The sequence below is a fragment of the Akebia trifoliata genome, chromosome 9 (assembly GCF_017979445.1).
Source record: "Akebia trifoliata isolate Shusen 1 chromosome 9, ASM1797944v1, whole genome shotgun sequence".
In the NCBI taxonomy this organism is placed as follows: domain Eukaryota; kingdom Viridiplantae; phylum Streptophyta; class Magnoliopsida; order Ranunculales; family Lardizabalaceae; genus Akebia; species Akebia trifoliata.
Genome location: NC_141383.1, coordinates 20,375,307 through 20,401,368, shown reverse-complemented (window position 1 = coordinate 20,401,368; position 26,062 = coordinate 20,375,307). Strand labels below are relative to the sequence as shown.

Genomic DNA, 26,062 nt, shown 5'->3' with positions numbered 1-26,062 from the left:
ATTGTTATAGTTTGTGGAGTATGATGGTGCTGACAAAGAATTCTTGTTATGGTAGATTGTAAACCCTAATTCGTCAGGGGTGTTTGTAGTTATTTTTAGTGGAAAAGATATTGTACTCTATTGACGTACCTCTATCTTGGGGAAATAATGTAAAAATTTGTGTCATGCACTACTTGCATCTTCGATATGTTTTGTTTATTTCTTCAATTATTGTTGTTGTTGTTTTTTAACGACCATTTCATTGACCCTACCAATGATTCTCTTAATAAGGAATTCAAATATCTTTGCCAACTCTGAACAAAACTCTTTTCAATGCACATGAAGCACTCTTTAGATACCCATCCACACCTCATAGCCGTGAGACTTTTGTACAACACTTTTCCAATCAAAATTATTATTTATTTGAGTAACTCTTTTTCACAAACCTTCATTATGCCAAACCTCCACCATCACTTTCCTAACTACCACAAACCCATTAACAAATTCTATGATGGTCCTTGTAACCCCCATCCCTCGTTCTCCTTATTACATGTGGGTTATTAAGGCATGTGACACTCATTGAACCTATTAAATCATTTTGGCCCTCACGTCATAGATCAAAATACCAAAAGTAAGACTATTTCATCCATCATGAAAAAAATATATCAAAATCTAACAAATAAAAATCATCAATCATGCTTCCTTTCATGTGTAGGATGATGTCCATCCAACAAAGAAAATTTTGTTACCATGTATTAGAAAAAAATCGTTGATCATCATTATCATCATCAAAGCCTTATTCAAATGATTCAAGGACAACTAAACAAATCTTGTTCCTTCATTTTCACTCTATTCAGAGCCATTTCTTTCATTATTGTGACAAGGCAGTCAAATCACTCCAGCTTGATCATGGTTTATCTAAAGGCAAAAGATTATTAAAAAAACCCACTCATAGAAGATAACCAAGTAATTAAAGAATTCCATTACACAAATAATTGCACCTTAAGTCCATTTTCTTTCAAATTCAACATTTAATTCTCATTTTTTCCTCAATCCATTCAATTTTTTCTCATAATAAAATAAACTAAATTATTATTTTATTAAAAAATTCAAGGGGTTTTAAAATTGAGACTGAAGTTAAGAAATCATTTTTATTTTATCAAACAAGAGGTCAGGCAGACAAAGGGTTTGTCATCGATTTGAGAATGAGAAGTATCTTAAATATTAACTAAAACTTAGGGGATACATGTAAATTACCTTATAATTTGGCATAATTCTACTTTAAACCCCTAACGGGTTCACTTAATCCCTTCCATCATCTTAATACTTAATTTTTTTTCATAAATATCATTTTGCCCTTTTTAAAATGCTTTTTTTTTTACACACAAAAATATGACAATGAGAAAATGAGTTCAACCAATGCCTAGGTGGGTTTTTTTTTTAATTATTCTTCTAAAATTTGGTTTTTTTTTTTTGTTAAATAAAAAAATAACATAAAATAAGAAAATAAAATAGTAAAATAACATCTAAATTTTAGGTAAGTGTAATTATCAAAATATTAGGGGTTAAAATGGAATTATGCCAAACTATAGAGGGTTAAAGTGTAATTTACCATTTTCTTTTGTTTTGACGGGAGAGTTTGATATAAAGCTGGCTTTTAACGGTGGAGCAGCCTTGCTGTTCTTTGTCGGGTAAATTTTGTCTTTTTTCTGAGTTGGGATGCGTAACTAGAAAGAGCCACGTTCATTTTAGTCAAAAACTAACGTGCGCCATGAGGTCGTGCAATTACCACGTCTTTTGTTTTAAAGTTGTGTGTTAGACTCGACCACTGAATCGTCTAACTCGGACACCGAGACAACTCAAACGATCCGGACTATTGGCAAAATCCTAATCCAAGTATCCAACTGTGGATTTCAAGCTCAATCAAGGGTACAAGTCAAAAAGTCAAAAGTCAACTTTCGACTAGAGGTATAAATAGGTAATTTGGGTTCTACATTGGGGTGTTGATGGGTACCCATTTATCTGAAATCGAACTCGAATCGAGAACTCTGATTCCAATTCCCTTTTATTGGAATCGAAAACTCTGATTTTGATTCCCTTTTATTGGAACCGCTTAAAGTCGGGTCTAAAAAGGAATCGAATTGATAGGAATTGAAACTGTTAGATTTTATCCAATAGGGACCCAAGGGTACCCAAAACCAATTTATTTTGTCATTTCTTTTCATATTATAGATGCATGTTACTTTTTTTTCCCCAAAATAAATGCATGTTATATCAAAGTCTTCAACATTTCATATAAATTATTGATTGGAGCTTAAAATGAGTTACTCTTTTAAAAATATTTTACTTTTAAATAAGATAAAAAAAAATTTCTTGAAAAAAAATCATTAATTTGTATCTTTAGTATGATAAATTATAACTAAGTTAATAATTTTGTTGATAATATGTTAAAAAAAATTATAAGGATTTGAAATACTTTTTTTCTCATTTGATTCTTGAAAATCGGAACAGATGGGTACCCGTGATTTTTTATGGTTCCCGATTCCATTTATTTTAGAATCAGACCCTGGAATCGAACTAAATATAATGGTTATGATTCTAAGATCCTTAGAAACTCAATCGAAACCGACCCATTGACACCCATAGTTCCACATACATGATTTGAGTCATAAATTATATGGATCTTTACTTTCTTCATTTATTTGTGAGGTACTTGTCAAAAATACAATCTTACATTCAAGTTAGTAAAGATTTTAATAATATCTCTATTAATAATTGAAAGAAAATATTATACATCAACGAAAAGATGAGAAGTACATTTGAAAATAAATACTTATCTCAACTCACAAACATTTGAGAGAATTATGTATATATATGAGTGGCGTTTGGCAATCAACATTGTCCTATATGGTTTAAAAGTTTTAGATTAAACTGATTTTTTTTGTGAGGATGATCTCTATGATGAGGAGATCATCGTCACAAAAAATCGGTCAAATCTAAAACTTCTACGCCAATCAAAAGTGATTTACAGATTTTCAATAAAAATTTGACGATCCAGAATTTCTAAACTATTTTTTATGGGCATAGAACTTTCATGTTGGACTGATTTTTGGTGAGGATGGTCTTCTCACTAGAGAGATTTTCACAAAAAAAAAAAAATTAACTCAATCCAAAAAATTTCAAGTCATATAGGATAAACGTGTTGGCTCCCTAATGTTGGCTTTCGAACTTGACCTCACGTTCGGAAGTCAACGTTAGAGAGCCAACACGTTTGTCCTATGTGGTTTAAAAATTTCGGATTGAGCTGGTTTTTTTGTGAGAATGGTCTCTATGGCGAGGAGATCATTCTCACCAAGAATCACCTGAATCTGAAAATTTAAGTTCATCAAAAGTGATTTACAATTTTTGATAAAAAAAAAGTGATGATTTACGATTTTAAATCACTTTTAATGGACTTAGAAGTTTTAGATTCAACTGATTTTTGCTGAGGATGATCTCCTCACCATAGATGAAAAATCATATCAATTCGAAACTTTTAAGCCACATTGGACAAATGTGTTGGCTCCCGAACGTCACCATACATATATATAGATATATTGGTAACCAGGGAGTATCTCCACCTTCGGTAAGACTAATCTACCTGGGAGCGCATGCACCATCCAACACTCTGTTAAGTGTTACAACATTTAAGTAGCCACATTTCTGTGGAGGAACATGTTGAGACTTGAAGTCATAACCTGGGAAGCAAACCTAATCGCTCTTTACCATCTCAGCTAAACCCCAAGTTCAATTGAAGTCATGTCAATTCTAGTGCAATTTTTTTTAATCTATTCACGACCCTTGTGCATGTGTATCTCCACCAAGTTGGTGATTCCTTACAGACAAGTCAAGGGGTTTAGAGGGCAATCTTGAGAGGTTATAACGATATATAGCCATTGAGGTTGTGGTATATGCAATTCAAGCTCAAGCTCACTCAGTGTTGTTGCACAAGCTTATAGGCCAATTTTTGGTTGCATTTTAAATGATAGGATCCTTTTGAGGATCAAACAGGACAATCCACAATATCAACTTACACACAACGAGTTGGCTCAGTGGTAAAACAAATGACAAATGTGTTCAAAACTAAATAGTCTTTAGACTTACCTTCTTGCATACTAGAAAACTTTCGTGGGGTAGGGTGTGCAACCGTAGGATTAGTCCATGTCTTCAAAGGGATACCCTACAATATCTCACCAAAAAAAAAAAAAAGTTTTTTTTCTTAAACTCATGTTATTAATCATGAGTCATGATTTTCTTACGCCCCTGATGTGGCACGGGTAAGAATCATAGATTTTTCTCGGGATACACAATGGCACATCTTTATAAATATATGCATTTTTGTATTCTAAGGAAAAAAAATTCTATGATTCTAGCACATGCCATATCAGGGAGCATATGCCAAAGGGGGGGCGTCAGAAAATCATTATTCATTTATAAAAAGCCAATAGGACAACAGATTTTTTAGCCTCGTAAGTTACAATCAACTCATCCTCAAAGACTTATTGAAAATCATACGTGAGGATGGTAGTGAAAGAATCTCTTTTCATTAAATTCCTTTTATTTATCGATATTTCGATCACTATCGTTTGAATAATTTTCTTTATTTCAATGATTCTGTGGGCCAAAAGGTTTAAAAGTAGGTTATATCCAATATATTTTGAAAAGATAGCTGACCATAAGTAATTAAAATACAAGTTTTTTTTACCTATATTTTTGTTCTTATCCACATTTGCCCTTCTTATGGATAATAATTTCGATGATACAACCAATATTTAAGAGAAAATTATTTAACAGACCCTACAGGAGGGATGCATTTCTAAATACACCTTGAATTTTGGGATGATTTCTTAACAATCCAATTAGTAAAAATTTTCTTTCTAAAAGTCCCCTCTCCTGGTAAAACATCGAACTCAAATTGTCAAGATCAACAATTCAAATATTTGATCTTGACAATTTGAATTTTTATTCTCAATGATTCATGTTGAAATGTCAAGATTGACAATGATAAGGTTGATCTCGACAACTTGAGTATTGATCTTGATGATTCAAGTTCAAATGTAGATATCGATCATTTACAATCTTTTGATCTCAATGATTGTAAAAGGTGATCTCAACAATTGGAATAGAGGTCAATCTCAATAATTTGAATTATGGATCTTGAGAACTCGAGTCATCGATCTAACCAATTTGGGGGGGGGGGTAAATAAATAAAAAATCTATCATTAATTATATAAAAAGTTAATATAAAGTAACAATTTAAACAAATAATCTAGTTCTTAAATAGAACTCACTTTTGAAATTTAGTGAGGATGACTTACAAGATGTGAACAATTATTTGACAGGTCACATGATACCTATGTAGAACTCACAAGTCACAAGGGTGTAGATAAAGATATTACACACTAAAATACCATCCATCAATTATAGAATATATGCAAGAATAGGAATATATGACACTTTCAAGGCAAGAATCACAAATCACGATATTTCATTTGTGACATAAAACTTCGCACTTCGCAATTTTTTTTTTTGGGAGGGGGTGTGGGGGACTCAATTAACGTGAGTCCCCAACTCACCCAACCATCCAACAACCTAAAATAAGGGTTTCCAACTTTCACCCAAACTCATCATCCCCATTTTTGGAGACTTCTGATTCAAAATCATGTAAGACTCTCACTCCCTTTCTCAGGCAATTGTCATCTGTCATCATCCCTATTTTTGCGAGAGTTGAACTCTTGAAATTTCAACTCTCACACTTGACCTCCGTTTTTCAAACACTCTAGACTTCTCTTTTGAATAGTTCACATAACATCATTTGACAAATGCCGTGGACCTGAGTCATCAGGTCCTTCTATTAGGGTTGTTGCACTTTTTCCCAAACCTCACTCTAGCACACTTTCCAAGATAATCCTTTTTCAATACCAGTTCCTCCAAATATATTGAGAACTGCTTTTCATGAAGAGTCTCACTCCACCCACTATACTAACTACTTTTTTTTTCTTTTTAATGTATGTTGATCTTTATGTCTTTAGAAACAATATGATGTTTTGAAATATTGATGATTATAGATATTAGAGGACGATCGGAAAATTTATCTAAACATTCTTTTTGTTTGTTGCTTAATTAAGGATGTGTTGCACACAACAGATTGGTCAGCATAAACAAAAGACTCAGGATCGAATTCGGTCTCCCGTTCCTATAAAATAGGATAGGTGTCTGTGTGGCACACTTTAGTTGGTGTTTAAAACACCTCAGACTCCTAATCAAGTCGTTCATGCAGCCCAATGCATTTGTTTCCTAATTAAATTGTGCCACGTAGACACCGTTCCTATCTATAGAAACGGGAACACCGTATAGGATCTTGACTCTAAATGAAAAGAGTACTTTGTGGTAAGAGAAGCCCAAAGTTCTAATAACAGAAATCTAAACACTGCTTCAGATTTCATAATCAATTGCATGTGACAGTAAATAGATCATGGCATCAGTCAACATCTAGTAACCACCAACACTAACACCATAAAACTGCGATTGAAAAATTATAGCTTATCACCATCTTAGGCTGAAGGCATAGATCAGATGAAACTTGGGCAGACCGGTCCCTTGGAGAGACCTAGGCGGACTTCCATCCCATGATGCATGTCTGCTGGCCTGAAAGTTTCGGATTCACGTGGATCTGTAGGAAGTAACAATGAAAAGAGGTAAATCAAAAACCCAAAGTAATAAACATTTTAGAACATTTAACAGTAGCAGTTACTTAAAATATCGCCTGTAAAATTTGAAGGTGTTTCAACAAGATTCATAGACCTGTATGGATTAGGGAAGCACTTCACCACACAATGATGCATAAACAAGGGATTGGTGTGTACTAGACAAGATCAAAGCACAGATTCCATTTTGATTTCATAAGGTTATTTGTTTTCCTACCGATTGATAGGAGAAAAATAATACAAAAAGTTACATCGACAGGTTATCACTAGAGAGCATCGTGACAAAAATCTGTGATTTTTTTTTATATAAAAAAAACACAATGTCAATAGTTGTTGATTAATTCACGATTTTTTCAAAAAATTACGATCAATCATGATTTAATCAACGATTTTTTGAAAAAAAATCACAAATTATTTTTTTTTAAACATTTTTAAGTGTTATTTTATTATTTAGTATATGAAATACATATCTTATACTAAAAATAAATTATTTTTATTTTTTAACTTATCAAATGTTTTCCCGACTTTTTCCGTAGTTTTCTCTTGCTGAGTTGTTCCCGAACCCTGGCTTTGTCTCAAGCAAGTTATGAGAACTTGAGCACTAGCTTATCCCCAATCCCCATCAGCCACATATAGGAAATTTTGGCAAACTTCTTCAGAGAGTAATGCAGAAAAAGATTGTTTTAGAAAAACACTCATATGTCAATACTGTGTCCTAACCATTGAGGTAATGGTAATCTTCAAAGTCAAAGTCGTCCAGTCTACCGGTGATTGCCTCGAAACCTAGTGCTGCAGATGGCAAAGCACCTGGAGGCCTCTGAAATCTGCAGAAGGCAAAACAAGAAGAGAAAAGAAACAAAATGAAAAAGAATAAACGAAATAAGTGAAATAGGTGAGAAAGCTTAAGAACAAACTAAACAAAAAAACAAGTAGTACGAATTAAGACATGCACTATTATCACTATTTACAAATAATGATGATGATCCAATTTCATGATCATATTCCGTTTCCTGTTTGCATTGTTCATCTGTTAAAAATAGCACTGCAGAAACAAGTGGTGTCTATAAATTGTTTATTTCGTCATTAGTAAAGCCCATCCAAGGATGAAATTTTTGCCTTCTTTTCTTACTCGGAAATTTTTTCTTTCTTTATCAGTATTACATTTCTCTCCCTTCATTCAAACCATTTATTCAAGGCTGTCATAAATAAGAGCTGGTCGAGTCAGACTTCCCTATGATCCCAGTCATTATAGAAAAAACTTGAATGTGGACTATGTACACGAGCGTGAAAGCCATGCAGCACATTCTTTAGGTAAATATAAATTTTAATAAAAGCAAGAGGAGAATACAAAGAAGCCTAAGGAGGTAAGAAGACATACCAAGCACATAAAGAGAATAATCCACACATTCGTACAATAATACACTATCTGAAAACAAACTCCTCAAAAATTAAACCTCTACAACCCATAGTTAGGACCTATGGTAAATGAGAGGTTTAATATCTAGAATGATATCACAAGTTTTTTCCTTGCCTTTGAGAAAACTCTCTGCTTCCCACACAAACAAACCCATAAATCACAAGGGATGGAACCTCTGACACATCCTCTCAATTTGTTCTCTTTTATTTTCTTCTTTGTTTTTAGGGTGGTCTACACGACCTTTTTTTCCCTTATATTCTCTTTCTTTGTTCTACTAAAATGTAATATTTATCAAAAGATAAAATAAAATAACTTGGAAGCTTCCAAGATTTTAATTATTATTAAAAAAAGAACCCCTAAGAACTTTAGCAGAATCACAATAAAAGAGATGATCAACAGATTCTCCATTTGCCTTGTGTATGGAGCAGAAGTCAACAACAGTTCTCATATGGTTTAACAAATGATTTAACAGAATGAATTTTGCTTCAGGAGGAATTACAAGAAAGGATTGACCAGTCAAACAGTTTTATTTTCATCCCAAGCAAATGGAATCTAAAATATTAGGGAAGAAAAAAAAAAGAATCAACAGGGAACTTCATCAAATAGAGTTTTGCAATTGATGCTGATCATGACGGCCAAAAAGAGAGAGGGGGGAGATGTCTTGGGACCAACAAAGTCAAAGACATTATCTAAGAATGCAAAGGGTATGCCTTAGAGACCAACGAATTATCATAAAGGAGATGATTAAGAAATGCAAAGTAGTCACTGATATCATACAGAAAACTAAATTGGAGTTACGAGATGAGACCATAGTTTGGGAAGTTTGGAAACATAGGGATCTTAGCCAGGAGCAATCTCCAATTGTTTGTGTATCAAGTGGTATTAACGTTGTACGGGATAAAGAGGTAAGCAACATTGGTATTTACAAGCTAGCCACAGAAGGATGGACATCAATTGTGGACAAAGTTGGATAACATTTGCAGTTTGTGGCATATCATGGTTTTCAAATATAGAAAGAGGATCCTCTTAAGTTTGTATACGTCCATGGTTTGTTACATCCTTTGGAAGGAAAGGAACATGATTATTTTTTATGGAAAAGATTGGGCAGTTCATGAAGTAGCTCTTTAAAGAATCTCGAGGTATATTTTGAGGATTTTTTATTCAATTGGGAGCTTGTCATCGGGGAAGATATCTAGCTCTGTAATTTTATATTTGTTTGTTCTTTTGATCTTGTAGGTAGGTCCCTTCATCTCTCTTGTTTGCCTTTGTGTTTCTTGGTTTTATAAAATCTTACACTTATAAAAAAAAGAAAAAAGAATGCTTGTGTTCCAGTCTCCATACATTACTTTATTAAGTTATTTAACGCAAATGTACTTGTTTAGTGGTCTTCTTATCATGGTTTTAAAACTCATTTTGATGTCTCATCTCGTCCATGAACAAGACCGAGTCGTCTCATTCAACAATGAGACAATGGAGTGACTTTTGAGAAACACATCACGTTTGAGATGACTTGTCAACCCGTCTCATTGGTGGACGCTACCGAGGCAAATTGGACGAGTCGTCTCGGTCTCAAAAGAGATTTACAACCATGCTTCTTATAAATTATAATCCCTTTAAATTTTTTAACCTTATCTGAAGGTGCAAGCTAGCTTAGTTGGTAAATTCTATGTTCGATGATACCATAGGCATGGGTTTAATCTCGTAATCACTGGGCATTAAAAACGGGCTTATTGGAAATTTAAAAAAAAAAAAACATTATTTTTTTCCATTTAACTCTATAATTAGACATATGTTTATTCAAGGAATGAGTAGTCCATATAAGGATTGATGATCTTTTTATCAACATAGATCCCTAACAGGGGCGGAGCTAGGATTTTCTTGTAGTGGGGGCAAACTATGATTAGATGTATGGTTGAAGAACTTGAATGGAGGGAGGTGAGGGTGTGGGGGCAAAAATTGGAGGGAGGTGAAGGTGTGGGGGAAAATGGGGAAAGAGGTGAGGGAGTGGGGACAAATGGGGCATGTAATTAGTTGAAAATATAGGGGTGTCTCAAAGTTCTGTGGGGGCAATTGCCCCCACCAGCTCCTTATTAGCTCCGCCCCTGATCCCTAAACCATCTATATAATAAAACAACGGCAAGGCCCTTTTGTGGGAGACAAACATCCCATCCAGTTATAGTGACCCACTTTATTGCTTTTCTCCTACCCCATCAACCTTATTGTCTTTACTCTCCTCCTCCCCAACGCCCTTCCCTTTTTCAATAATGCCCCTCTAACTTTATTATCTTTCATCTCTTACCTCGTCATCTTCAAAGATATTTTTTAATAACACACCTCTAATTTTATTATTTTCCCTCTTTTACAACCTTAACCCCAGAGAGGATGTACAAGCCGTAGGCACGGGCGAACTCTAGTTATTTATAAAACACTTCCTAAAGATAAGATAGGAAAGCCAAACTAACCTAATCAATCACATCCTCAATCAAATCTCTAAGAATCCCAACCCAAAACGGCTAAACCTATTTAGAGAAGATATCAAGTATCAAATATAATAACCACTAAATTATATAATTATTAAATTGGGCTTGTAATACCCAACCCAAGTGAATCACTAAAAGAATTTTATTTTTATTTTTTAAAAATTCCTCACATTGTCATATTTCTTTGCAATCAACCAAAAACAAAGAATTTGCTAGCAGTTGGTTATCAAATTTTGTACTGAGGGTTCAAGGTTTAGAGACTTATTATCTGAATTTCCATTATAAATTAAAATGTTAAGAGGAAAAACAAACACCATAAAAACCCTAATTAGCATTAACATCAAAAGAACCCTAGTTTTTAAATAATAAAAAATTCAATCAAACCTGGAAAGGATTTGACGGTCGAGATCCATCTTCAAGGGAAAAGCCGATCCGTAAGCATTTGCGAGGGTCATTCGATTCATCTCGTTCTGCGACCTCTTAGTCTGATCGATAAACGAAATTTAAATCTCAGAAGAGAAACATAGAAGAATGAAGAAAAAAACTTTCTGGAAAAAATTAATACCGATTCATAGGCAACTTCTACAGGATGAACTCCAACTATTTCGCTCTTAACGCCCTGTAATCCGAATCGCAGAGTGTCGTTTTGGATTCCCCCAATTTCGTGTGAGATCGTCATCTTCGAACTCTCCATCTCTCCCTCTCTCTCTCTCTCTCTCTCTCTTTCACTCACTTGTAGCAGAGCATCTTTTTACCCAAGAAACTGAGTTACTGAATCCAAAACTCGGCTTGTCGTCTGGAAGCGACCGAGTTGTCTCGGATGAGTCAACTCGTCTCAAACGAGACAAATCATTTAACTCGGTTTACAATGATTGATTTACATATATTTAAATTGAAATAATTATAATTTTTTTAATAAAATAAGGTAGAGTAGACGATGTTTAGTCATAAAATCATGTTTTATTTATATAAAAAATAATTAAATTCTAAAAATAATAATTTAAAAAAATTAATTATTTTAATTACAATCTACAAAATCCCAATTGACTCAGCCGAGATTTTCAAAATGTCGTTCGATACATCTCGTTTGTCTCGCAAGATGATGCGAAAGTTGAGGCATAGAGTATATCCGTATCACACAATACCAAGATGACTCGGGCGAGTCATCTCGGTCTCAAACCAGATTTAAAACCCTATATTGAATTGAGTTGACGGGTTGTGATATTATCACACCATTATATTATGAATAAACACCATAGCTGTTTTTATAATGGTGAAATTCCATTTCATGCTATGAATATGACAGAATTCTAAGTCCAATACATTATTCATTTTAATTCCAAAAACATCTTTGTCAATTCATTGGTATTTTATAAACGAATTCGCGTTGAATATAAAAGTAACAAATTCTTTGGAAAATCATGTTTTGGAAACTAAAATAAAGTAGAAATCAATGAAAATAATTGTTTATTGAAGACATGTAGCAAGAAGTCCTCTCTCAGATATTACCGACTATTAAGGACACAAGGCATGATTTTGTATTCGATTGGGAGCTTGTCATCAAGGAAGATATCTAGCTCTGTAATTTTATATTTGTTTGTTCTTTTGATCTTGGAGGTAGGTCCTTTCATCTCACTTGTTTGCCTTTGTGTTTCTTGGTTTTATAAAATCTTACACTTAAAAAAAATGTTTGTGTTCCAGTCTCCATACATTACTTTACTAAGTTATTTAACACAAATGTACTTGTTTAGTAGTCTTCTTATCATGGTTTTAAAACTCATTTTGTTGTCTCATCTCATTCAACAATGAGACAATGGAGTGGCTTTTGAGAAACACATCGAGTTTGAGATGACTTATTCAACCCGTCTCGTTGGTGGACGATATCGAGACGAATCGGATGAGTCGTCTCACTCTTAGAAGAGATTTAAAATCATGCTTGATGGGGACATCAGATCATCACCCTCTAAATATCATCATAGGATAAGGAAATCACAAGCTGTTTCATGAATTTGTGATAGCTACGAAAAGGACTTGAAAACCGTATGTGCAAAATCTTTTTTGAAGACTTTACATTGGAGAGTGCATATAGATTGCATTTGGATCGAGGAGGACTTATTGGTTGAATTAGAATGAACACGTAACTATAGTATTAGAATACTTAGAAATTTATTTCATTTTCTGCTTTGGACTTTATTTTAGATTTTTTAAATGTTTTGGGCTTATTTTTATGTTTTATTGGCTTATGGTCATAGTTTAAAGTTTAGGGGTAGTTTAGGTGTTGATTGATTCAGCTTCTTGAATTTGTTGTTAGAAGCTGAAACATTGAAAAGTTTGTTTAATAAAGCTTTGTAAAAGTGTTGTGTTGTTGATCAGAATCTGGTAATTATTGTTTGATATAACTTTAAGAATCTACTGTATTAGGATAAAATGATCAGAATACCCTTAAGGTTGATAGTGTACCCAGAATGCATTAAAAATGATCATAATACCCCTATAAATATGTAATTACAATATATATATATATATATAATTGTATTAATTTTAAAATATTTATAATTCTAAAAAAAATATAGAAAAATTTATAATTCTATAAAAATTTCGGCAGCATCTCCTTTTAAAAATAGACATATGAAATTTTCCTGATAAACAAAATACCTGCATAATACGCAATCCAACATAATGTACTCAGAATGTATAAAAAATTACTAAAATACCCCTATAAATATATAATTACACTAAATATATAATTATACTAATTGAAATTTTCCAAGTTCATTTTATAAACAGAAAAATTTCAAATCGAAAAATTCCAAGTTATTTTTGCAAATTCAAACAAAAATTATACAAAACAAGCAATAATTTAAACAACAAAACAAGCAACAATTAAATCAAACAACAATCATTCACAAAAATTTCTAACAAAAAAATTTATATTAATCTAATATGCCGATTTCTATTAATCCAACCTTCAAAGTGCAATTTCGTCAAGAATCATTCACAAAAATTGAAATCGATATAAATGTCATTTTGTTCAAGTTCTATAGAAATTATTTCTTTATTTTATTTTAATAAAAATTTATCAAGAAATTAGAACCCTAATAGAAAAATTTATGTTAATCCATCCTTCAATATGCAATTTTGTCAAGAATCATTCACAAAAATTGAAATCAATATACGTGCCCTTTTGTTCAAGTTCTATAGAAATTATTTCTATTATTTTATTTTAATAAAAATCTACTAAGAAATTAGAACCCTAACAGAAAAATTGTTGTTAATCTAACCTGAAATATGCAATTTCGTCAAGAATCATAAAAATTGAAATCGATGAGAGAGAGAGAGAGAGAGAGAGAGCTCACAGAGATTGGAAAAAGGTGTTGATCGGAAAAATGGGTCAAACGGAGGGATTGATTTCAATCTGACTTCGAATCGTCATCGTTAATGCCATCGATCGCAAATGGGATCGTTAATGGCGTCGATTTTCGTCGGTGTCTTGATCAGGGTTGGGTTCAACGATGAATGTTGTTAATTGACAGTGGATTTTTCAAGCCTGTGGATTTCGTTTGAACGAAGCTAACGTCTTTATCGATGGGTTTCATTTGAACAAAACTAACGTCGTCATCGTCGTCAATGGGTTAGATCGGTACTTCGGTGGTGGTCGTCGTCAATGGGTTAGATTGGTGCTTCGGTAGTTGTCGTCGTCAATGAGATCAGTCAGCTTCTGCTGTTGAAATCGAAGGGTAAAGACATATGAAGTGTGAACGAAGTTTTGATTGCGGACAGTGATGGAATTTCTAAAAATGTCGAAGGGTATAAATGCCATTTCACATGAATGTGTTTAAACGTTGTTGTGTGAAGCTTCTCCAATCCATTTTCAAAACAATGGTTAAAAACGAAAATTTGCATTAAAATTTTCAAAACGCAAAATTTAAAAGTGTAGGACGCGTTTGATTGAGCTTTAAAACGCAGCTTCTCACCGCAAACACTAAAAAATCCACGTTTTGAAACTCAATCAAACAGCACCTTAGTAACTTTATGTTGTATTTTATTTAAGTTTTTAAGATTTGAAATTTTAGGAGAGAGAAAGTTATGAAAATTATATAATTTTTGTAATTTATTTTTTTTATTTAAGGGTAGTTTAGGTCTTTTCTCTTTAGGATTTTGTTTTTACTATTTAAAAATATTTTTATGTTATTTTATAGGATTTTTTTTTCTAAATACAATTTATAGAATTTTTAGTTTTCTTATCTTGAGTGTTGGGGCATTCGTCTTGATGAGCAGAAATCATCTATCTCATATTTTCTTCTTGATTTGCATGTATAATTTAATTTAATTTTTTTTTTTTCGTTTTTTCATCTTATTTTTATAGTTTTCTGTGATTTTTCTCTTCCTAGACCCTAGGTGAGCCTTTACCAACATTTCTTTAAGAGATCCTACACATACTAGAACCTACTAAAACCCCTCTCAAAATTACCATATTGCCGCACAGCCCAAACTAATCTAAAAATGACCTAAATCAAAAATAAATCATCCCTATTTTCTACCCAATAATTTACAGCAAGCTTAGACCATTTTAAATTCATATTTTTATTAATCTAAACTTATTCCAACCCTACATCTGACCTTAGTAACCTTAATTCACTAGATCATCTTAGACATTGTTAGACTATACCCTAGGCTAGTTGGAAGTTCTACCTTTTTATAAGATCCATTAATTTAATAGTATATATATATATATATATATATATATAAAATTGATAAGACTTAAAATATTGTTTATAATTATTTGTTAGCTATTTACTAAACTTTTCTTATTTCTTTGTGGTAGAATTTGGAAGTTTATAATATCCTTTGTCCTTGATAATTTTTTTCGAAATTTCTTAACCACATTTTAATTAGTTTTTAGTCCTGCATCGGTGCTTCTTATAAATTATAATCTCTTTAAATTTCTTAGCCTTATTTGAAGGTGCAAGCTAGCTTAGTTGGTAAATTCTATGTTCAATGATACCATAGGATTGGGTTTAATCTTGTAATCACTGGGCATAAAAAAATGGGTTTATTGACAATTAAAAAAAAAAATCTTATTTTTTTTCCATTTAACTCTATAATTAGACATACATTTATTCAAGGAATTAGCAGTCCATATAAGGAATGATGGTCTTTTTATCAACCTAGATTCCTATACCATCTATATAATAAAATAATAGTAGGGCCCATTTGCAGGAAACAAACATCCCATCCAACTATAGTGACCCACTTTATTATTTTCCTCATCCTCTTTCAACTTTATTGTCTTTACTCTCTTCCTCCCCAATTTTCTTCCTTTTTTTAATAATGCTCCTCTAACTTTACTATCTTTATTCTTTTATCCCATCATCTTCTAAGATTTTTTTTAATAATACCCCTCTAATTTTATTATTTTTCCTTTTTTACAACCTTAACCCCAAAGAGGATGTACGAGCCGTAGACACGAACGAACTCTAGTTATTTATAAAACACTTCCTAAAGATAAGATATGAAAGCCAAACTAACCTAATCAATCACATAATCAAATCTCTAAGAAATAAGAATCCCAACCCAAAACGACAAAACCTATTTAGAGTAGATATCAAATATCAAATTTAATAACCACTAAAATTATTTAATTATTAAAATGGGCTCGTAATATCCAACCCAAGTGAATTACTAAAAGAATTTTATTTTTATTTTTAAAAAATTCCTCACATTATCATATTTCTATGCAACCAACCAAAAACAAAGAATTTGCTAGCAGTTGGTTATAAAATTTTGCACTGAGAGTTCAAGGTTTAGAGACTTATTATCTAAATTTCCATTATACATTAAAATGTCGAGGAAAAACGAACACCCGTAAAAACCCTAATTAGCATCAACATTAATTCATGGTTTAAAAATTCGTCTGAGATCGAGACATATTGCTCAAGTCATCTCGATATCATATATGAACGAGATGGACGGACAAATCAATTTTTTGAACGAGATTTAATATGTCATGTTCATTTTTCAAAATTTTGAACGATATTGAAAAACTCGTCCGAGACGACTCGGTATCTGGCACGGACGAGACGAGACGCGAAACCGAGTTTTAAATAATAGTAATAAAAAAATCAATCAAACCTGGAAAGGATGAACTCCAACTATTTCGCTCTTTAACGCCAATTTCGTGTGAGATCGTCATCTTCTCTCTCTCTCTCTCTCTGTCTCTCTCTTTCTTACTTGTAGCAGAGCCTCGAGAGGCAGCCATGTTGAGGAACTCCGCGAGACTTTCTTGGAAACTCGTTTCCCTATCAAATCCAAATCCTAATTCAACCATCTTAATCTCTCCAATTTCTCGTCGTTCTGCGAGTTTTTACTCTTTCCATGGCGTCCACAGAGGAATCCTCGAGAGTCATCTACACTCATCTACCAAGGTGATACCTCCTTTGACCAATTCCTTGGATTTAAGATTCGATAAATCGAGGGGAGAGAGAGCTTTAGGGTTCGCCTCTTCGGCTACTATTATCGAATCTTCAGCTTTGTCTTCTTCATCTGCGTCGAAGGTCAGAGATGTTGCTGAAGCGATTAGACATTACGGACGGTGTTATTGGGAGTTATCCAAAGCTCGACTCAGGTTAGAAAATAGAAATCTGAGAAAAATTAGTTTTTGATTGGTGTAGATATGGTTAGTTTTCGTTCTTAGTTTATAAATTAGGTTAATTGAGTATAGTGATTCGTAATACTTGAGATTTGATACTTCCCCCCAAATTTATATATAAATTATATTTAGAGGTGAAATTTTAGCATCTCGATCAATCAGAACAGTTCGGAATGATTGCACTTGATCTACAATTCATAGTTTAAAACCTTGATTGAGACCAACAAGGAACTTTATGCTTCTCATCTCGATCCTATTTGCAGAAATTTCAAACTTGTTCTGCATAAAGATATGGATTCTCCTTTCTTTCTTTCATTTTATAATTTATATTACATTAGTATATATATCACAGGAAAAAAAAAAAAAAAATTCGTAAATATTATTTTAAAATTCATTTAGACCTTTTAAAATGATTTAACTTTCTGACAAGAGTTGACTCATCTGAGACATCTCGGTCTTCATGGGGACCAATATGAGAAACCGGATTTGAAAACCATGATCTACATTGCTCAATGTTAGCCAAATCTTTGATGCACACATCAAATTTGCCAACTGTATATTGAATTTGACTATCAGCTATAGATATATCATGCACACAGCACATATTTAAAGGGTGGAGATCATGGCGAAGAATCTCACCTTGTCTCCTTTGCCCACCTTGAACCTAATCCATTTTCTTCTATTGCCTTAAAATTAATACAAAGAGATCATTGAACAAAAGGAAATAGGTGTTAACAGGTGAGAATTGAAACGGGGGAGAGTTTGTGCCTCCGAAAAGAGAGAAGGAAATTATAATAAAAGTTTTTCTTATTCTAATTAAGTTTCTTGTTACCTATTAGAAAAAGAAATGGGTGAAGAAAAGGTGAAGTACTAGAAGAGACTCAGAAAGATGGAGAAATTATAAACTAGTTCCAAGAGTAAAGATATGAGTGGTGTACTTGGGTTTTTTGAATTGTAACTGAGTACTGACTTCTTAATAAGTTATATTTTTTTTACTATTACATGTATTAGTATGTTGACCATGATATTGTATATTTTGATAGAATAGTTTAAGTGTATTGTTGGAAAAATATTGGGAAAATCTGGTGGGCTTATAGGGCTATGAAACACCATTTTGCTATCTAGCTAGGGTCTACTTCCCTTAATATATTAGTAAAGATGCCTTGTTGAGGGGAGTTAAATATCCTATTTTTGGAAGTAACTATTGTGTTTCTTCATGTGTGTTTGTTTCCAGCATGTTAGTTGTTGCAACTTCTGGAGCTGGGTTTGTCCTTGGGAGTGGCAATGCCATTGATTTTGCAGGCCTTTGTTGGACTTGTACTGGAACCATGATGGTCGCTGCATCTGCCAATTCCTTAAATCAAGTCGGTACTTGAACTATCTTACAAAATCATGACCAATTTCTCTCTCTCAAACTATTTTACTTCTACATTCCTATCCGAATTTGATTATTTTCTGTTTTTTTATCAACTTCTTTCATATGTAATGTTCCCCTATGTAATTTATGACCTAAAGATACCATTTGTTTTAAATCTTAAAATGACAACTCTAGTGAATATGGACAAGCATGTGCAGCTGCTGTTTCTTTTCATCATCACCCTCATAACATTTAACTCAAATGTCACATGAAATTGCAACTTAGCCAAGTAGTTTCTTATTTTATAGTGTTGCATTCTTGGGATTTGATGGAAATTTTGAATTTTTCATGTTTGTAGTTTTTATATGAAATCAATTTACAATTTGGTAAGAACTTTCAATTTTCATCCAAGAAGGAATTTTTTGTTTTTGTCCTTTATCCAGCCTACACACTCAGATAGGGGTGTTTACAATTATGGTGCTTTCAGTTTTTGCAAGAACATGCTTGTCAAAAATAAGGTTTTATCAAGAACATGGGGTGAGGAGAAGTAATGCATAAATGGTGCTTTTTGGTGCATAGATTCTTATTGCTGAAATACCTATTCCTTAAATATGTACCACTAAGACACAAACCAAAATAGTGATATGCTAATTCATGGGAATACCTTCCAATATAGGTGCTGGTTTATAATTGGGACAATAAGGAATTGGTGCTTTGACTAGGGTGTATGGGAGTAGTGTTTTGGAGGTTTTCAAAAGGGTGGTGGGACATGGGGGTTAGATTTTAGAAGGATTATGAACAGTTGTATAGAAGTTGAGAGTCGTATGGCTGACTCTAGGATGTATTTTTGTTGGTCATTACATATGTCTTAATATGGCTGCATGTGCCTTTTTAAGCACATCCTCATTAAGTATTGAAGGTGTTCCAAGTTCTCCTTCCGTCAAAGTGATATATGTCACTTCCAAAGTGACTTAGTAGGTGGCAAGCAAAGTATCCATCTAAAGGTGGCAAGTTGACCCTAATTAAGAGCACTTTCTCCAGCGTTCCAATTTTTTTTTTTTGTCTCTATTTAGGATGCCAAGAAGTGTGGAGATCAAGTTGGATAAGATGTGTCACAATTTCTTGGGGCATATTTCACCTTGTTCGTTGGAGTAGGGTGTGCACTCCTAAAGATAAGGGGGGCTTGGTTTTAGAAGCTGGGGTGATGAATATGGCATTATTGGGAGAGTGAGATTTGGAATCAAGAAACAGAGTTGCTGGAGAAAAGTAGTGGTGGATAAGCATGGTAAAAGCCACCATGAGTCGGAGAGTGGTTTGCCTAAAGGGGCACTTGGATGTGGAGTGTGGAGAGGGATCCATAAGGTACACCCTCTTGTTCATACAAGAACTCGGTTTAAGGTGAGAAAGGGAGACACTGGGAGATTTTGGGAGGATAAATGGTTGGGTTGTGGCCCCCTATCAGATCAATTCCTGCAACTCTTTGGTTTGTCTTCTAAGAACGGACAGTTGATTTTCTGCTTTATGGTACTCTTGGATGGCTTGTGTGCCTGAGATTATGGCTTCAAAAGAGCATTCAATGATTGGGAAGTGGAGGATTTGGAAAGGGTTATTGATTGCTTGGCGGGTGCTTCCTTGGCTATTGGGGTGAATGACACTCGAGTGTGGGAGGAATCGAAAGATGGTCCATTTTCTGTTCGCTCTCTTGCCCAAATGGAGGGGTTGCACTTTCCGGCTGCAGCTATTTGGGGGCTGAGTGTCCTGTCTAAGATTTCCTTCTTCATTTGGATGGCGACCTAGGAGAAAATTCTTATGATGGACCAACTTATCCATAAAAGCCTTTGTTCACCCAACTGGCGCTCCTTCCTAGGTTTGTTTGGGGTCTCAATTTGCTATCCAAAAACAGTGAGAGCTCTTTTTGAATCCTGGGCCTTTTTGGGAGTACCATTCAGGGTCACCAAGAAAATTTAATGGTTTATTACACCTTTTGCGGTCTGTTAAAGTGTTTGTAGAGAGCGGCTTTGGCGTGCCTTCAATGGAAAGGAGCTTACCTTTGATGATGTGATTATATCCATTATGGGTTTTTGTTCTTTTGGTGTAAAGTGTATAAAGAGTTTAGAGGGGTTTTTCTCTTTGATGGCTTCATGGTTAGATGGAAGTGGGTTTGTAATATTGCTCCTCTGAATTTGTGTTTTCTTTTGTACCTTTGCTGGTCATCTTGACTACATTTTAATAAATCTGCTCATTTTCTTATCAAATTATTTTTATGATACCATTACTTCATTGAGGATATAATATATAAAGCTTTGCCTTCCTTCTATATCCCTTTTTAAGGAAGTTCCTGTTTTTATCAACCCGTACCTATACTTATTACTGGATTGCATATGTGCATATGGTTCTCTGTTTCTGTGAAATAATATAGAGGATCACGTGTTACAGTTTAATCATCTTTTTTGTACATCAGGTCTTTGAAAAAAATAACGATGCTAAAATGAAGAGAACGAGTAAAAGACCACTACCTTCTGGGCGTCTTTCTGTCCCTCACGCAGCCATCTGGGCAACTAGTATTGGAGTTGCTGGCACTGGTTTATTACTGTGCAAGGTGTGCACTTGTTTCTCCATTTTTTTGCATCCGTTTACGTACAAAAAGAATATGCCATGAATGTGCGTAGGGGCTAATTGTAAAAACTTCTATGACAAGGTCATTGCAGGCTAATATCTTGGCAGCTAGCCTTGCAGCTTCTAATCTTGCTCTTTACGCATTTGTCTATACTCCATTAAAGCAAATACACCCAGTTAATACATGGGTTGGAGCTATTGTTGGCGCCATTCCTCCACTTCTTGGGTAACTTATTTCAGATAAAAGATGTCTGTCACATAGTTTTCTTTGGAAGCATTTGTATTTTCTTGATTCATCCTATATGTCATAGAACATGCTAACACCATTTTTGTGTTTGTTTTTAGGTGGGCTGCTGCTTCTGGCCAGATCTCGCTTAACGGGATGATTCTTCCAGCAGCTCTATATTTTTGGCAAATACCCCATTTTATGGCCCTTGCGTACTTGTGTCGAAATGATTATGCTGTTGGAGGGTATTCGTGGCAACTAAACCCTTATATAGTAGATCTGCTTTTTTTCATATCTGATAAAATTTTTACACTAAACAAAAAAAAAAAAAAAAAAAAAAAACCCTAATATAGTAGATGAACTCAGTAATGGCTTTGTTGGTTTAGAAATGCTTCAGTCAGGATTTCTCCTTATGACCTTCATGTCACCTGCTGCTGCATATGAACAAATGTTGGGGTTCTTGGGTAGGAAATCTTCCATGTAAAAAAATAGGAATAATCGTCAGCATCCAATCTTTTCCTGTTGTTTAGGTTGGTTAAGGGCAAGGATGTTGTGAATGGTTTTTGAGAAGTGTTCAACTCTCAACCTTTCAAAATTGAAGTCCATGGATGGGGATGCATGGATCTGTCTTTGACCCGTGGTAGCCCTGCTAGGGTTTATCATTTGGTTGATTCCAACTCTGTTATGTGTGATGTATATGTCAGATGGAGGTCATCTGTGGGAATATTCTGGCCCGTAAAGTCTTCAATTGAACTAAATGACTGCTTCTCACATTGTGGCATCTGTTGCATTTTTCAGGTTTAGGATGTTTTCTCTTGCCGATACTTCTGGGCGGAGAACTGCTTTGGTGGCTTTGAGGAACTGCATGTATCTTCTTCCATTGGGGTTCTTAGCTTATGATTGTGAGTTCTAATTTTCTGTGTAAATCATTTCCTCATTTCTCGTAAGGATTGTATTTGATATCTTGTTCTTATATACGACAAAAAAAATTTCAACTAAAGGAAATAGTTTCCACATGCCAATTACATTCAAATGATGCACAAATACGAATGTAGTTTGGTAAAACAGTATCTTCTCAAGGGAAAATGGGATGTTGATTAAGAGCACATTGGTTAGCAGCTGTGCCTACTATTTGTTTTATTTCCATCCTAGTACCAATCATGAAGAAGATTCAAAAGTTGATCAAATACTTGTTGAATAATATGGAATATTCATAAATACCATTTGTTGGAATATAGAACAATCTATCCTCCTAAAAAATGGGGTGAATTGAGGTTAGAGAAGTCTAGGTTATGAATGCGAAATTGTTGCAGAGGTCTGTTGAAAAGCATTCTAAGCTTTTGGGGAGGAATATTCTGAACTCGTATGGTAGTAGTGGAAATCTTAGGTGTGGTATTGGTGAGGCGCAATCTTGTTTTGGTGTTTGGAAAGGAATTTTGAATGTTACACAGAATTTACTTAAGAGTTGTGTTTTAAGGCGAGCAAAGGTGATAGGATCCATTTTCTTCTTTGGGTTCTGTTCCTGTCCTTTTCCTCTTTTCTATTAGGAAAGATCATTTTTCTGGCTAAAGCAAGCACGGGGTTAGTGGGGTGTCGGATTTTATTGTTTGATTGATATGGTGATGAACTACCATATGACTTTGGATATATATCTGCAAAATGATTGGAGGTAGACTCCATATCTAGTTTGATCACTTGGATCAACAACCCCTCCCCCCCTCTCCTGCCCCCCGGGTTGAGGGCTGTGGTGGAGGAACCATGATAGCTCTTGCTTTGTTCGTTTAAGTGGTTTTCTTTGTTTGGGCTGCCTTTCTATACAAATTTTCACCATCGACCATCAGATTGATGTATGGGGATCATTGCTAATTTAAGTTCCTGCAAAAATATATCGGTGAAATAGCCGTTACGTTCTTCATTTTAACGTTGCAAAGGATTTGTGATTCACCTTTATTTGCTTATTTGGTTTTCTACTGGAATTTGCCATGCTCAATGTTGCACCACCTCCAAATAGGGCTGGCATTGGATAGGTTTGGTACCGGATCTGCACCAAACTGTCACCAATTCGAAATATCTTCCCTATGATCCATATCCAATCCGATCCGATCGAATCAATGAATCATTGAACTGAATTTGTTCCGTTTAGATTTCACTCTTCCCAAAACCGATCTGATCCAAGAATTTTTGTGTGTCTGTGTGTGTGTGAGAGAGAAAATTGGGGTTTGGGGAAGAAATAGCTAGGGTTTGAGAGTGAGATTTTAGGGAAGAAATAACTAGGGTTTGGAAGAAATACCTAGAGTTTGAGAAGATTGAAGAGGATGATACAGCCTAACGTTTTTGGAGAATTAAAGAAGATGACACAGCCTTAGATGAAACAAAAGATTGAAGATGAAGATTTCCTGTAGAGGATTCGAGTGGGGACCTGTAAGTAGTGTTTTGTGGTGTAGAAGAAGAAGGAGTTGTCTTCGAGAGAGGGTCTGTGGAGCAGGAGTCACGATTTGGCCGTGGAAGATGTTGAAGAAGATGGGTTTTGGGAGAGTTTCTCCAGGTTGAGGATGATAGGTTTTATTAGAGATTTTTACTTTTAAACATGAGAGAGATCAGAGGTTAAATGGGTTTTGTATCTGCAATGGGATCTTTTATGGGTGTTTATATGGAATTTTGGTTTGTGGATTTTTACCGGATCTGGCTGTAGCTAATCCAAAACCAATCCGAAATTTTATTGGATCAGTAAATTTCACACTGAATCTGATTCTAAAATTCAAAATCCTGATCTAAATCCTAATTTTTTCGGATGGGAACCGGATAAAATCCAAGCCATGGCCAATCCTACCTCCAAAGCTGGTTTATGTTGGACTTCTCATTTTGAGAGCAGTTAAAGGAGCATATCGAAAGGTTTTTCGTAGGAAGAATGAACAGATCCAATCAACTGTTTTAAATGGTAAATCCTCTTATATTTCTTTTGTCCAAGCTCTTTAGAATGTCATCTGTCATTTTTTTTGAGGATTTCGTCTTCAGATGTCATATGATCATTGAGGGGACAACTAACTAGTTTCCACTTATTTTGGTTGACTAAGAATAAGATAGGCCTTCTTGATCTCCTTGGCTTGTATTTCCCTTCTTTTTGGAAATCATATAAAGGCATATACATATCTGCTAGTCCCACAGCTTGCCCCCTTTACTTTATTTCTTATATTTTATCTAATTTTATGACTTGGCAATCTAGCTGATCAGTTTGTCAAATATAAGTGTCTCCATCTCTTCCAATGTCAATCTACGAATATATTATTTCTTGATTAATCAAAATTCACCTATGTAAAAGCATAGTCAGTTTTATTGTCGTTTTTTGTATCAAGTTGATTAAATGTAAGATCATACACTACTCCAGGGGCATACTTGCACTTGAACCATTCAGCTCTAATTCTATAGGCAACATCATCACCAATCTTTCTACCCTTGCAAATAACAGAAGAAGCAAGATAACAAAAAAAATTGTGCTTCTCTTCCTTATTTTGTTACGTAACAATTGTTGTCTTTTCAGAATAATAAATACTATTACGGTGATTTCATCAGCAGATACATTATTTCAATAATTGTAAGTGTTTTAATAACCAAAATATCTGGCAGGGGGTATCACTTCTGGATGGTTTTGCCTTGAATCAAGCCTATTAACTCTAGCTATGAGTGTCACGGCTCTCTCATTTTATCGTGATCGCACAACCAAAACTGCCAGGCGGATGTTCCATACCAGCCTTTTGTATCTTCCCGTGTTTATGTCTGGGTTACTGCTTCATCGCCTCACCACCGATAATCAACAAGATCTGACAGAAACAAATCCGAGTAGACTTGACGAGGTGCAGGAAAGTGAGAATGATCACCTTGGAATGAAACTGAGGGGGAGGGAGTCCTCCATAGGCATCCAAACACGCCCACCTGTTGCGTATGCTTCCATTGCCCCATTTCCGTTCTTGCCAGCTCCTGTGTATGCTAATTCTGATTTATGATGGGCCAATGGTGCTGAGTAGTCTGCACGACTCTTGTCCAATAAAAGCAGAAGCTACTCACTTCATGTATTTTTTGAGGTACTACCCATTTTTCCTTCTCTGGTTTTACCATTATATGTTTATCAAAATGTTACAACAAATTAAGAAGTTGTATTTGATGTTTGGATAATTTCTTGGATTGCATCGGTATTAGATATTGGCATTTTGATTTGACTTCAATTTAATAACAGTTGGATAAGAGGAAATCTGATTCTAGAATGGTGAGTTATTGTTAAGGGGACGGTTCATGCATGGGACATAAGTAAAAACATATGTAAAAACAATTGTTTTTCAAAATATGGGTTAGAAATTTCGGATTGAGCTGATTTTTTGTGATGATGATCTCTATGATGAGAAGATCATCCTCACAAAAAATCAGCCCAGTCCAGACCTTCTAATCCCATAAAAAATGATTTAGAGTGTGGACCATAGATTTTTTTTACTGATAATTAGTAACTACTTTTGATGAATTTGGAAGTTTCAGATTGGGTTGATTTTTTGTGAGGATGATCTTCTCATCATAGAGATCATCCTCATAAAAAATCAGCTCAA

The 26,062-nt window shown here is 34.3% G+C and overlaps 2 protein-coding genes across 2 annotated transcripts; one reads left to right on the top strand and one right to left on the bottom strand.

The window, feature by feature from the left end:
* Window positions 1-6,425: 6,425 nt before the first annotated feature.
* Window positions 6,426-11,360, bottom strand: LOC147394554 (cyclin-B1-2-like). Its single transcript, XM_086454401.1, has 4 exons — window positions 11,188-11,360; window positions 11,007-11,107; window positions 7,446-7,549; window positions 6,426-6,691 (listed from the first exon to the last, which is right to left on the bottom strand). The coding sequence occupies exons 1-4, from the start codon at window positions 11,314-11,316 to the stop codon at window positions 6,591-6,593; spliced, it is 435 nt and encodes a 144-aa protein (XP_086310527.1). The 5' UTR covers window positions 11,317-11,360; the 3' UTR covers window positions 6,426-6,590.
* Window positions 11,361-16,775: 5,415 nt separating this feature from the next.
* COX10 (cytochrome c oxidase 10) lies at window positions 16,776-25,690 on the top strand. The gene is made up of 7 exons (XM_086453845.1): window positions 16,776-17,247; window positions 18,506-18,635; window positions 21,090-21,227; window positions 21,337-21,470; window positions 21,590-21,715; window positions 22,269-22,372; window positions 25,095-25,690. The coding sequence occupies exons 1-7, from the start codon at window positions 16,880-16,882 to the stop codon at window positions 25,469-25,471; spliced, it is 1,377 nt and encodes a 458-aa protein (XP_086309971.1). The 5' UTR covers window positions 16,776-16,879; the 3' UTR covers window positions 25,472-25,690.
* Window positions 25,691-26,062: the final 372 nt, after the last annotated feature.

Bases quoted from the DNA above. Each gene is read 5' to 3' on its own strand.
- LOC147394554 (XM_086454401.1), bottom strand. From the start codon at position 11,316: ATGGAGAGTTCGAAGATGACGATCTCACACGAAATTGGGGGAATCCAA. The intron at 11,108-11,187 runs GTATTAATTTTT...TTTATCGATCAG, and splicing joins TAGAAGTTGCCTATGAATCG to ACTAAGAGGTCGCAGAACGA. The intron at 7,550-11,006 runs GTTTGATTGAAT...TGCCTTCTGCAG, and splicing joins GACCGTCAAATCCTTTCCAG to ATTTCAGAGGCCTCCAGGTG.
- COX10 (XM_086453845.1), top strand. From the start codon at position 16,880: ATGTTGAGGAACTCCGCGAGACTTTCTTGGAAACTCGTTTCCCTATCA. The intron at 21,228-21,336 runs GTGTGCACTTGT...AGGTCATTGCAG, and splicing joins CTGGTTTATTACTGTGCAAG to GCTAATATCTTGGCAGCTAG. The intron at 21,471-21,589 runs GTAACTTATTTC...GTTTGTTTTTAG, and splicing joins GCCATTCCTCCACTTCTTGG to GTGGGCTGCTGCTTCTGGCC.